The sequence below is a fragment of the Nannospalax galili genome, unplaced genomic scaffold (assembly GCF_000622305.1).
Source record: "Nannospalax galili isolate Female #2095 unplaced genomic scaffold, S.galili_v1.0 scaffold1024, whole genome shotgun sequence".
NCBI classification, from domain to species: Eukaryota; Metazoa; Chordata; class Mammalia; order Rodentia; family Spalacidae; genus Nannospalax; species Nannospalax galili.
In genome coordinates this window covers 590,198-603,919 of record NW_008351455.1, presented here as the reverse complement: position 1 = coordinate 603,919, position 13,722 = coordinate 590,198, and the positions used below count along the sequence as shown (strand labels likewise).

At 41.1% G+C, this 13,722-nt stretch overlaps 1 protein-coding gene across 5 annotated transcripts in view; it reads left to right on the top strand.

Moving 5' to 3' along the window:
• Ankrd44 (ankyrin repeat domain 44) overlaps positions 1 to 13,722 on the top strand; it is a 350,075-nt gene that overhangs the window by 132,118 nt on the left and 204,235 nt on the right. For all 5 annotated transcript variants that reach the window (XM_017801989.2, XM_017801990.2, XM_029553616.1 and 2 more), the window contains exon 2: positions 9,555 to 9,638. In XM_017801989.2, the coding sequence (XP_017657478.1) occupies positions 9,555 to 9,638 (84 nt within the window). The remainder of the gene's footprint in view (positions 1 to 9,554; positions 9,639 to 13,722) is intronic.

The following is a 13,722-nucleotide window of genomic DNA, read 5'->3' as shown; positions in this document are numbered from 1 at the left end:
TCCTGCTGTCTTATCATTTCCCTTTGACATCCGTCACCGAATGCCCTTGCCATAACTGGCTGGGGAAGACAAAGATGCTTCCTAGAAGACTACATGGAGGGGTATCTAATAGGTTTGTGTTCTTTGTGATTTTCCTGGGTTGTGGGTAGCAGGAGACTTTCTAGTCATTGCAGACAGAGACTAAGCTGGGCCCTGGCCAACTCACTGCTATGGATTTGAGAGTGGTCAGGACACCAAGGAAAGTGACACATTTTGCACACATCCCTCATCCCCAACCTGTGAAAACATGGTAAGAGCTGACTGGCTATCTCCCACAAAATGCACATGGAATTCAAAGAGAAAAATCTACAGAAAAGGAGGAGAGGGCTTAACAGAAACTTATTATAAGCTTTGGAAAGATTTGGCTGTGTAAAAATTGACTTGCTGGTGTTTTGAAAGAATCCAGATTATAACAAATTTCAGATACAGTCGATTTGGAGTTTGCCAGAATCATGAGTGACTAAGTTAGTCCACATACCTCATCAGTGCTTATAGCCCCTCAAATACTGTAACAGATTGCCACCACCCTAGTGAATGCCTTTTATTTTTACTTGGTGATGATCTTATTTTTAAATTTTTTGTTTATTTATTTTTATTTTATGTGTGAGTATTTTGCCTGCATGTCTGTAAGTGCATTAGGTGCATGCGGTGCCTATGGAGGCCAGAGGGGGTGTCAGCTCCTTTGGAACTGGAGTGGTAGACAATTGTTAGCCTCTGTATGGATGCTGAGAATGGAACCTAGATCCTCTAGAAGAGCAAACAGCAAGTGTGCCTAGCCACTGAGCCATCTCTCTGACTTCTCTTATTGTTTTTAAGGCACACTCAAATGGCCTTATTTAGAGTCTCATTTCTGAGATTGCTAAAATTATAGTTACTGAAAGCTATGAGAAAACTTATACCATGATAAAAGGTCATTTTATGTTCCTTTAAAGGAACATTAAAAAACTATTGCCCTTAGGCTGGGTGTAGTGGCACACACACCTTTGATCCCAGCACTTGGGAGGCAGAGGCAGGCGGATCTTTGTGAGTTCAAGGCCAGCCTGGTCTATAGTGAGTTCCAGGACAGCTGGGGCTACAGGGAGACCCTGTCTCAAAAAGACAAAAAAAAAAGTCATATTTTGCATCCTATATCAAAAGCTGCTTTCTGTATCTGAATGGACACAGGAATTGTGGTGAATGTGCCTATAACCCTGAAAATTATCTTTTATCCATGTGGTTTTTTTCTTCCACAAAAATCTCTGAAATGGCTTGCATTGATTATCATTAGTAAATCATCATTCATATTTGAAATGTGAATTGAGTATGCTATACTCAAAATAGGACAAAATGTACGCAAAAATAGGACATAAAACTTCTATGAAAATTAAAAAATAGGAAACAGAATTATATGTCATTGCTCTCTTTGTTTTACTAAGAATATGCTGATTTAAATATTCTGCACCTCTTGGGTCCATTGTGCTCTTACTTCAATTAACCTTTGAAAAATTATTTTTAAAGTTACATTTATTTTATTTATTTATTTATTTATTTATTTATTTATTTATTTATTTATTCGTGTGTGTGCACATGAGTGTGCCATTGTGAGCATGTGGAGGTCAGAGGACAACTTGTGAACTGATTCTTTCCTTCTGCCATGGGGGTTCCAGGGACTGAATTCAGGTTATCAGACCTGGTTGGCAAGTGCCTTCCTTTATCTGCTGAGCCATCTTGCTGGCCTCAGCTTTCTTTTAAAAGTTAGCTCCCCAACATTTTTTAATTGACTTAACTAAGGTTTAGATTTGATCTCCAGCCATTTGAAACTAGACAGAGTAAAAAAAAAAGATTTGAGTAGTTGGCATCAGATCCTGATAAAAATATGGCCCTTGGCAAAGTGTGCTTACCTTGTTTTCATTTTCTCTCTTTATGGATGTGGCCAACTTTTGAAATGTTATGATTTCAATTCAGTGATCAAAAGACAAGCCTGAGAAAACAGTTTATATATGTAGAAATTCTATTGGGGTGGGTAATGGAAGTGTTCAGAAATTAAAGGAAGTAAACTTGATTTCACCTGGAAACATGAGAGTCTTGGGATGGGAGTTCTGGACTATTTATAAAGACTGAAGGAAGGTAGCCAAGATGCTGAGCCAAACTTGCATCTAGGAACAGAGCAGGCATCAAAGAGTGGAAAACATATCTGCTGTTTTCCACTGTATCCTTATAGGTAGTGCTTAGGGAACCTGAGACAAAGAAAGATTATAAAGTTCCTTTCTTCAATGGCTTGGATCACCATGGCCATTTTCCCACTGGGTCTTGAACTCCAGTGTCTCTTACTCCTGTGTGCCACAGGCACTGTAGCCAGTTCACAGGCTTGTGAAAGCTCCATTCCCTTTTCTTGCTCAAGACTCTGGCTCCTGCTTGTCCACAGATTAGGTTAAAACTCTTCATGCTGGCGTGGTGTTCCTTCAGACCAGCCACTTACTATTCTCCTAACCTGTTATTCTTTAGTATGAGAGATTTTCTCACAGTGTCATTCTTCACAAGTAATCTTAAAGACCCCCTTCTCCATCTTTCTCATGATACAAACCCATGCAAGCTCTCCTCCCCCTACTTTGAAAGAGTATGGCCTTAGTTTTCTGACTTTGGGTAAACTTGTTTTACTGTTAGCTCAGTGGTTAAGAGCACTGACTGCTCTTGCAGACGACCTGGGTTCAATTCCCAGCACCTACATGGTAGTTATGAACCACCCTTAACTCCAGTTCCAGGGGAATCTGAAGCCCTCTTCTGACCTCTGCAGCATTGCACAACACAGGTGCACTCACATACATGCAGGCATTACACTTATACACATAAAATAAAAATAATAAATAAAGTATTTTTTAAAAAAGAGAGAAACTATATCAGGAATATATTCTTTCTTTCTATAGCTACTATATAGTGTAACATCCACACATTATGGAGACTGTATCCTCTCTATATCATAGCTCTTATCCTTAGCAGGTCATAAGGAATTTAATATTTCCTAATAGGGGGTGTGTTGATCTGGGCATAGTGACTCACATCTACAATCCTAGCATGAGGGAGGTGGAGGCAGGAGCATCACTGTAAGTTCTAGCTCAGCCTGGCTTATGTAGTGAGTTCCTGGCTAGCCTGGAACATATTGAGACTCTGCCTCAGACAAACACTCAAATACCAAAAAAAAAAAAGCCCCAAAAAACCAGAACCAAAAATAAAACCAAGATGGGATTTTGTTGATACTGAGGCTGAATTCCTGATCATGGGTTGTTAGATTATCATGTTCTGCCATGTCAGTCATGTCATCTTATGAAGGGCATGTGAGATATTTAAAAATTATATATATATATATATATATGAATGTATTGCTTGAGTGTGTGTAAGTGCACCTGTGTTGTGCAGTGCCCAAGACGTTTAGAGGAGGGCATTGAATCCTGTGGAACTGAGTTATAGACAGTTGTTAGCTGCCATGTGGATGCTGGGAATTGAACATGGATCCTCTGCAAGAGCAGACAATGCTCTTAACCATTGAGCCATCTCTCTAGCCCCCAAGAAAATTTAAGTTTTTAGGCTTAGCTTTCTCACTGACTGGCAAATCATTTGACCGTTCACGTATCTAAACAGGGGATTCTTTTGTGACTAAGAGCTCATCCAAGGAGGTTCTAACTGTACATGTGTTTGCTAACCTTCAGTGATAAAATTATGGCTTCGAATCCTATCAAGTAGGCATGAATATATGACATATATTGCATCTATAAAGGAATGGGTCCCGTTAGGACATTTTTATATACATACATAATGTCTTTTGCTTATAGTACCCCCCCCCCAATATGGCACAGTTTGATTAGTCAAAGAAAGATGATGTATTATTTTAGTAAGTTGCTATTATTTGCTTCACAGGTTAAATTCCATGACATTTTTGGATTGCCCAATGCAACGAAGGTCAAGTCAGGCTACTGGATTTCTGCTCTCTCACAGCAGGATGGGCCCTCTGCCTCAGAGATAGTGTTAACTGAATTAAGACCCCAATCTGAACATTTACTGTATAATTTTATTAAAAATTTATTATTATTGGTGTGTGTGTGTGTGTGTGTGTGTGTGTGTGTGTGTGTGTTTGATGTGTACGTGTGAGTCAGGTGGGCACGTGGAGGCCAGAGGACAGCTGTTCTCTTCTTCTGTTATAGTTTCTGGGGATCAAATGCAGGTCATCAGGCTTGCATGGCAAGCACTATTACCTGCTGAGCCATCTCTCCAGCCTTTGCTCTGTAATTTTAAAGGAAGTCATCTAAGATCCTTTTATTATCCTGTTTGTAGGAGGGACAAAAATAAACTTAGCTGTGAAGACTTGAGCTTTTTACATCAAAATCAGCAAGTTTTCGTGGTATGTACATGAGGTGTCTGGCCTTGTATGGGGGAATGTTGCATATATTATTTCAATTTTTGAGTACATCTTGAGAAATGGCTACCATGCATCCATTTTATAGTTGAAAAAACTATGGCTAGGATTTAATCCCAGGTCAGTCACTGGAACTATAGCAGTAGTCTCCTGTCTGTGGTACAGAGAGAGATCGCAGGGCAGTGAAAAAAATCAATATTGCCTCACAGATTTCAATTTAACTGATACTGTGGTTTCATCATTTCCTTTTGCCTCACCTCTCTTTTTATGTATGTGGGTAGTCCAAAAGTTGACATATCTGGACTTCATTTCGTCTTGAGTTAGCTGTCCTTTGGGAAAATGGAAAGCATTAAGCACAGAGAAATGACCATGGAGGAACTCAGAGAAGGGAAGAGAACAAAGGATGTGACTATTCCCCAAACTGGGTCATTGGCCCCCAAACCCATTTCCTTTTGGAAATGTGTTATTTTCATTTTGGAGAGGTTATAATAAATTAATTTTATCTATTTTCTCATTAATCTATTTTATTTTTCCTTCTATTCAAGTACACAGTTGACAAGTAGTCATCTATGCCTTTCCAGAGCTGGGGTTATAGCCGTGCCCCACCAAGTTCTGCTTTTTCTTTTTAAAATGTGGGTTCTGAAAATTATTTCACATGTTTGTGCTTGCAGAGCAAGCATTTTACTGACTGAACTAGCTCCCCAACCCTCTTTTTTTTGTGAGACAGACTCTTGCTTTGTTTCCCATGCTGACCTGGAACTCACAATCTTCTGCCTCAGCATCCCAAGTGCTGAGATTACAGGTGTGAGCCACCACGCCCAGCTAAGAGACATTTTCAAACACTGCCTTATTTCCTCATTAAAAACAGTGCTTATAAGGACTCAGTGTATTCTGTCTGGTTCCTATAGTACTTAGGGAAACAGTTTTGATTTTTATGATCATCATTATCTTTCTGTGAAGGAATGAACTTCTCTCCAAGTAAAGAGTGATCTATAGCCTGGAGGCTCTCAATGGCATCCGTATAGATCACACAGCAGGACCTGTGTGATGAAAGCCAGCAAGTTCTACCGATTAAATCTAGTGACTTGAACAAATTTTTATTATCCTTTTGCGAACATGCAAGCTCTACCTCAGACAAAAACCAGTTGTTACCTAATGAAGTATTTCAGCTTGTTCATATAAGCTGATGGTTTCATATGACCAGATTATTGCTGCATCAGCTATTAGCAACTAATAACATGCTCCTCTTCTGCTTTAATGACGTGCTATGCTCAGAATGCTCAAAGATGGGCAGAAGTTTAGGAATATCATTGTCCCCTTTTGGCTGTTGATTGATTCCAGCATCCACTCCTGATTAGAATGTAAGATGTTTTGTTTTAGATTTGGAGTCTTTAATTACCCAATCTAATCATAATGAGACAAGCAACATACTAGGGTTGTGGAATGTAATCCTGGAGCATCTTCTGGATGCTTTTGGGTGTATGACCACTGGCTGTAGTTCTTGGTTTCAGTGACAGTCTCCATCCCTCTGCTCCTCTTCCCAAGCCTGCTTAGTAAGGAGCACGCAGCTGACCAAGAGAAGCCACTATGCAGTGGCTTTAGAAAAACTTGAATGATTGGTTTCTGTAGAACACATGCTGCTTTTGTCCCCTAATACTGAGGATTGGGCCCAGGGCCTCATGTATTTTAGGCTAAGAGCTATGTCTCCTGCTTATCTATTTTTTTTCAGTTTCTGTGATTGAATCCAGGGCCTCATACATGGTGGGAAACACTGAACCACATCCTTCTAGCCCTTGGGCTTTGTTCTTAAATAGATGGCATGGTTGGTGCCACTAATAGCATATTTTTAATGGAACAGAGAGAAGAATTTTTCTCATTTGTGTGTCTATGTGTGGGGTAGTATATTTTCACGTGTGTATGTGTGTGTGTGTGTGTGTGTGTGTGTGTATGTGAGGCTGACATCTGATGACATCTTGAACACTCTTCACCTTATTTTTAAAAATGTTTGAGTGTATTCTCTGCGTGTTTAGAAGTATTTTTTAATGTTTGAGTGTATTGTCTGCACGTGTATAAGTGCACTCGTGTCATGCAATGGCCATGGAGGTCAGAAGAGGGCATTGGAGCCCCTGGAACTGGAGTTACAGATGGTTGTTAGCTGCCATGTGCGTGCTGGGAATTGAACCCTGGTCCTCTATAAGAGCAGCCAGTGCTCTTAACTGCTGAGCCAGCTTTCCAGCTCCGTCCATCTTAGTTTTTGAGACAGTATTTTTCACTGAACCTGGAATTCATTGGTTTATCTAGGCTGGCTGGCCAGTGAGATCATGGGATCTGCCTGTCTCTACCACCCTGCCTCCTGCACTGGGCTTACAGGCATGCCACTATGCTTTGACATGAGTGCTGGGGATCTGAACTCAGGTCCTTAGGCTTTGGTGGGAGGTACATCACTGACTAAGCTAGCTCCACATCCCATTGAATTATGTTTTTCAAATTGATGAAAATGATCCTTTAGCTTTGAAATTTTATTTAGATAACTTTGTTCTTACATTTCCTAAAACAATGACTCCTCAGTGCTCAGGAGGAAAGTTGAATTTAAAAAATATTGTTTGATTTCTTTTATTTCTCTTTTTAAATTTTTTGGTATGTACATGTTTGTGTGTGTGTGTGTGTGTGTGTGTGTGTGTGTGTGAGTTTTCTTAGAAGCTGAAGTGAAGTGGGTGGGCCCTTTACTACCTTTCTTCCCTTAATTATACAACCTGAACATTGATGTGATAACAAATTACTATCTTGCTCCCCCTAGTGGAATTATAACTTTACTTCAGTGTTTGAGAATGGCATATTGCTAGTACACATCTAATTTAGTATCTTAGGTAAGCAAGCCTTTTTTCCAGTTCCTCTTCAAAGACTAAGCATAAAAATGAAAAATAGTGCATGGGGTGGACTGAAAGGGCCACAAGTAGAGCGTGGCTTCTTTTCGACTTCACTTTCTTGTGTTTAGCTGTAGAATTCAGAATGGCTGTCAGACACAAAGAGCCCTTTTCTCTGAATGTCAATCTTTAAAGGCCAAGGGTCATCAGCCTGGCAGTGAGTCACCTCCAAAAGTACATGTTCACTTTCCCAGGAAAGATGGATGGAAGCAAGTATTCTTGAAAGACAAGGACAAGTCCCATACAAATAAATCCCTGTTGGTAGACTAGGCCCATGAAGTACCCTTTGCCTCCTGGATCTACTCAAAGGACTGTACCAGTCTTCACAGTGTGTAGCAAACATTGCCAGTTTATAGCTGCTAAGCATGCAAAAAACATTCTAGTAACCCAGGGTGGAACAACTGCTACCTCTCTCAAAATTCTCCTTTTTCCTACCACTATTTGTTTTTCACAATTTTGACCCTTGTTATGATTTTGTGTTTATTGAATTCTGTATTCTGTTCTACACAGCATACCCTTATGTGGTCTATACTAGTGCTGAAAATATGTGAAGGTTTGAGAAGAACACAGTAGCTTCCCCGGATAATGCCACACCCCACATATACAATGCTTCTTTTTAATCATATGTCTTTATACCTCCTTATTATAGCATTTAATTTATAAATTAGACATGATAAGAGATTAACACTAATAGCCAATAATCAAATAAAGCAATTCTATTGTAATAAAATTGCCATTATCACCACTGTTGTCCTTTGGGGCCATTGCTAAGTAGGGGATGCTTGAGCACAAGCACTGTGGAACAGCAATGGTTGACCAGATAGTTGAGATGACACCTAAGTGACTCCTAGGTAGTGAATCTCTTGTGGATACACCAGATGAAACTAGGATTCACATCCTAGGTAGGAAGGGGCAAGATGGAGCAAGATTTAGTGATGCTTTTTAGGATGGGGCATAATTTTAAAAAATGAGTTGTTTATTTCTGGATTTTTTTTTTGTTTAATATTTTTGAACTGTAGTTGACTGTCATTGACTGAACTCATGGAAAGAAAGTCTGTGGCTAAAGAAGGACTGCTGGTCTGTACATACCGAGGCTTAGGACCCTGCCTTGTGCAAGTGAGGCTTTGCTATTAAGCCTTATCACCATTGTGACAAAAGCTGCAAACCTTATGACTGCCAAATGAATGGGTGATGGACTAGATCCTTGACACTTATGAAGAAAAAACATTATCATTCGCATAAATCATGTAGAACAGATAGTATTTACATATATCTTTCCCAAATACTTATTCTCAGATAAATGTTTACCTGGGGAAAAAATAAAACAGCAGGATTGGATTAAAATCCAAACCAAGGGAAAAACCCAAGACATTTTTGGGACATCTTCCATTTGTGAGAGGGTGTGGAGGAGGGAAAGGAATAGAGAGCGTCTACAATATATAAAGTGCTACTTACTTGAGTCATAGCAAACACCCAGCTTACATTCAAATAAAGCATGTATCTGTGAAGTTCTGGTTTGGGTCCACAGTTGTGAAGATAGTGGGGCTGGGCAGCCACCCAGCATTAACTGGACTGAAGATGCCTATCTAGCAAGGCCCTGGGCCCTGGAGAATAGGTATTTTCAGGCATTGCTTGGCTTTCCTTGCTTGAGAAGCACAAGGACCTAGTGAATGCCACAGAACATCTGCCTACATTCTTTGTGCTCATGAGTACACACCACACCATGTCCCATGTAGTGACTGACGAGAGGTGTGATAATGACTGGGATGAGCTTGCACTTTAGACTCTGAACTCAGCAGTTGATTGACTACTGTTGGTTTAACACTAAAATCAGCTCTGCTCCACATGTTGTCTAAAGCTTGTTGCTATTTTTTTCCCCCCTCAAGATTCAAATAGGTAGAAACTCACCCAGGAGCATTTTGCTATGAACATAGCAGACAGCAATATGAAAAGACCAGAGTGATTCAGCTTGATTAGCATGTCGTCAGCAAGAAGGTAGACGGACCCCCTTTTTTTGGCAGAGCCACCAGCTACGACTGAACCAGCAGAACACTTGCTTTCTTTACAAGGCATCTTTTTGCTAAAACTATACCTTGCCACATAGTGGAATAACTTAGAGGGAACAAATCCCTGTGTTGCCATCTGCATGTGAGTGTAATCAGATGTCTTCATTATGGTCCTAATCCACAGTCTTGTGTTTGCAGCCCCCACTGGTCCAGGCCATTTTCAGTGGAGATCCAGAGGAGATACGTATGCTCATCCACAAGACTGAAGATGTGAACGCACTGGTAAGAGATGCTATATTTTTGTTGCTCTGGCCTTCGTCTGGGGCAATTGAGGGACTTGACATTTCCTGTATTGTGGACACCTATAGTTAAAATAGTGCGAGCTCTGGTTTGCTTTTTAGGCCATTAAAAAAAAATCCATGTAATAAATACTAGGGTTAGAGAGGAAAGCAATTATATTGAAATGCAGTTGTGAAAATATTAAAAACCGAGAGCTGAAGATATAGTAGATATATGTTAGAGTACATGTCTAGCATGTGTGAAGCTGTAGTAGAGAGCTGGCCTAGCATGTGCTAGGCTGTGGTAGAATGCTTGCCTAGCATATGGGAAGCCTGGTTAGATCCCCAGCACTGTGAAAAAAAAAAATTAAATTTGAAGCTGGATGTGGTGGCACACACCTTTAATCCCAGCGCTAGGGAGGCAGAGGCAGGCAGAGCTCTGTGAGTTCAAGGCCAGCCTGGTCTACATAGTGAGTTCCAGGACAGCTGGGGCTACAGGGAGACCCTGTCTCAAAAAGACCAAAAACAAAAAAATTAAATTTGAGATATAGTAGTCTATATGCTTTAAAAAAATAAAATCACTTTAACTCACAAATAAAAACATCACACAACTGGTTTAAGGAAGCCACTCAAACACTTGGCCAGTCTCAAACTCTATATATCTCAGTGAACTTCTGTGTAGTTAGAACGACCATTCTCATGCCATGGAGCATTGGTTAGGATTTTATATTTTCATATTTTAGTCATTTATCCATCAAGAAATGAGCAAAATCTATGATGGAGTTTAAACTGGAAGAAAAACATTAGCTTTATATCATATTCTAAACAACTTTTTTCTTTTTGAGACTTGGTCTTCCTGTAGCCCCAGCTGACCTGGAGCTCACTATTTAGACCAGGCTGCCCGCAGTCTCACAGAGATCCTCCTGCCTCTGCCTCTTGAGTGTGGGATTAAAGGTGTGTGCCACCATGCCAAGCTAAATGAACTTCTTTATCAGCACAGTTAAGCAGGAGACAGCAGAAAATCTGATGGTGACCATAATTTAAAGAGTGTCTGGCACTATTAGTATTTTGAATCACCTGTCACACCTCTCATATATAATGAGCAGGTCTGTGATTCTTCCTGGTGACAGTGTCAAATTACTGCTGCTCCTCCTGTGGTCTGTTGCACACATTTGTAAATAAAGGAATACTAAACCCCAGCAAGAAGCCTGTGAAAGTGAAGACATGATAATTTTCTTTTCTGAGGTGACGCACTGAGGCGCTTGTGTCTGTGGGCCACTAGCTATGAAAGAATTTCATCTTTCAAATGGTTGAAAAAAGACAAGAATGATAGTTTATGACATGAGAATGATATGAAATTGAACTTTCAGTGTCCACGCATAGTTTTGTTGGTGCATGGCAGTCCATCTTACATGTATTGTCTGTGCTGCTTTCGACAGCACTAGCAGAGCTGAGATCACGTTCTGACCTTCACAGAAAGCCTTTACTGGTTCCTGCTCTGGGGAGTTCATGACCCTGGGATGAATGGTTGAACTCGGCACCTGTTATGTCCTCTGAAGCTGTGTACACTTGAGTATCTTACATATTTTTCTATGAAAAGGGTCAAGGGTACCTCAATGAATTCCTAAAAAAGTTTAATTTCTACTATATCTGGAAAGTTAATAAACAGATCAGCCAACTTGCAATAAATAAAAGGGAAAAAATATTAGTCAATCATTTACCCTTTTGATAGTTTCCTAGAGCTAGGTCAAGCAAGCAATTAGGTGTAAAACATGTTTTTAATTCTCTGAATGTAATTTGATTATCAAAATACTCCAAGTCCCTTAGGGAGGGAAGTCTTCTATAAAGCCTAGTGTTCAGCAGCAACAACAGGAAGCGTCAAGTACATCTTCAGTGTAAGCAGAGCCTTGCCCTGCAGTGATAACCCCCTCTGAGGCGGTATCTCTATCAGGTCTGCCCTTCTGCAGGCAGGCCTTTTGGAGCAGCCATTGTCCTGAGGCAGCACAGATTGGTGTCTTTCTGAAAAGGCTTTTTGGCAGCTTCTCCCTAGCTGGCACTGAAAACAATAGGGCAGTATTTGTGACATTTTTGCAAGGTAAGCACAGATAAAGCCTGGGACTGACTGCTTGCAGAGGCAGCTGGGCATTTGTCCAGGGCCTTTGGGGTGTGACCTGTACTTAAGAGGAGGTGATGCAAGCAAGCTCACTGTCAAGCATTCTGACATCACAGGAATTTGCCCAGACTGTTTGGTGGCTGAGGGCCAAGCTCAGGCAAGCCCAAGGCAAGGCTACTACATTTTCCTAATGGTCACAAGCAAACAGAACATGTATTTAGTCACACCTCAGGAGATTGTACTGGCCTCTGAATGGCCTTTGTTTCTTCTTGGAAAAGTGACAAACAGTTGCTGATTAGTACAGGTTAGGAGAGCTTAACTTGAATTGTAACAAGCTGTGTCAGTGTTAGCTAGATAGGTTAACTAACCACTGGAACACAGAGATGTCTGATGAGTATATGATATGGGGATCTTAGTTCTTTTAGCAGCAGATTAGGAGACTGGTTCTAACATTCCAAATGGGGTCCCAGGTAGAATGTGTGGCTTCCAGGGTCACTGTAGGGATTGTCTTCAGTCTGACTGGCCTGAAGGGAACGAGGGGCCTAGAGGAGCAGCATGGGAAGGTTTTTATGGGTCAGCTTGGAAGTGGGGTATCTATCACTTCTGTTTGTCTTCCATTCAGCAGACCAGTCATGCAGCCACACCTAATTCCAGGGGTGGGTGGGGTATCAGTGTAGCTCTGTACCCTTGAAAAGTCAGCAAAAATGGACCTTGGTGAGTGATTGGCATCTTGGCCACACCAAGTTTTGGTCTTACAGATATCTAGGGAATCCAAGTGATTCTACTTACCTGTGGGGTGTCTTGCTCATGACACAGCTATTTACTGAGTTATGACTCTGCCAAGTTCTAGGGACACAGCAGTGGGAAGACAGTGGTTTCCATTTTGGAGTTTCAAAGAGAAGTTAAGAAATGAGAACTCTGTGATGAGCTTTGAAAGGGAATGTCCAGGAGAGCTGGAGGCTAGTGTCCAGGGTCTGAGCTAGTGATGTGCACTGTGAAGCCTGAAGGATAAGGAGGGATTCACTTTATACATGCAGGGCTGTATGTGTGGCAGCAGAGATGGGAACGACGAGGAAATGAATACAGGAGTGATTGACAGCGAGCGAACCAGTGGACAAACACAAAGAGGGCCTGAGTTCTTTTGGGGAACCTTATGTATTTTGGAGGTCCACAGTTCCTTTTGTTCCACTTACATCTCTTGAGACTCCCTTTCCTCCCCCTTCCTTCCCTGTGGCAGGTGTGTGTAGAGGAGACCTATCATCCACTGTTACCAGGCATGTTGGCTGTGCTGAGCTGTATTGGTTGGCTCTCCTTGTCAGGCTCTCCTTCCCTGGGGATGAGTTAGAGTGACTGTTTTGCTGAGGGCACATTAGGTCATTTAGGGCAGGGCTTCTTAAACTATTTCCACTTGCACTCCTTTTTGCCTGAGAAGTTTTCATGGACCTTGGTGAGTGATTAGCATCTTCATTATATAGATGGGTGATTAGCAATTCTCAATATATAGATGTGTAAAAATCAAACATTTACTGACAATAAATCATATAGAAACTTCTTTTAAAACACTTCTTTGCCTTCATTGGACTGGCCTGTGGCCATGTCTGTGGGGCATCTTGTTGATTGTTGAGTGATGTGAGAGGGTCCAGCCCACTGTGGGTGGTGCCATCCCTGGAAAGGTGGGCCTGTGTTGCATAAGAAAGCAGGCTGAGCAGGAGCCAGGGGAACAAGTCAGTAAGCAGTGATCCTCCATGGCCTGTGCTCCAGCTCCTGACTCCAGGTTCCTACCTTGGGCTCCCTGATGAACTGTGACCTGGGAGATGTATGACAAATAAACCCTTTCCTCCCCAAGTTGGTGGTGCTCAGAGTGTTTTGTCACAGCAATGGAGAAGCAAACTAGGACAGCTAACTTCCCAAATAACAATTTTAAAACTCAAATATTATAGCACAATAAAATTCAAAGATAAACTAATTTGATATT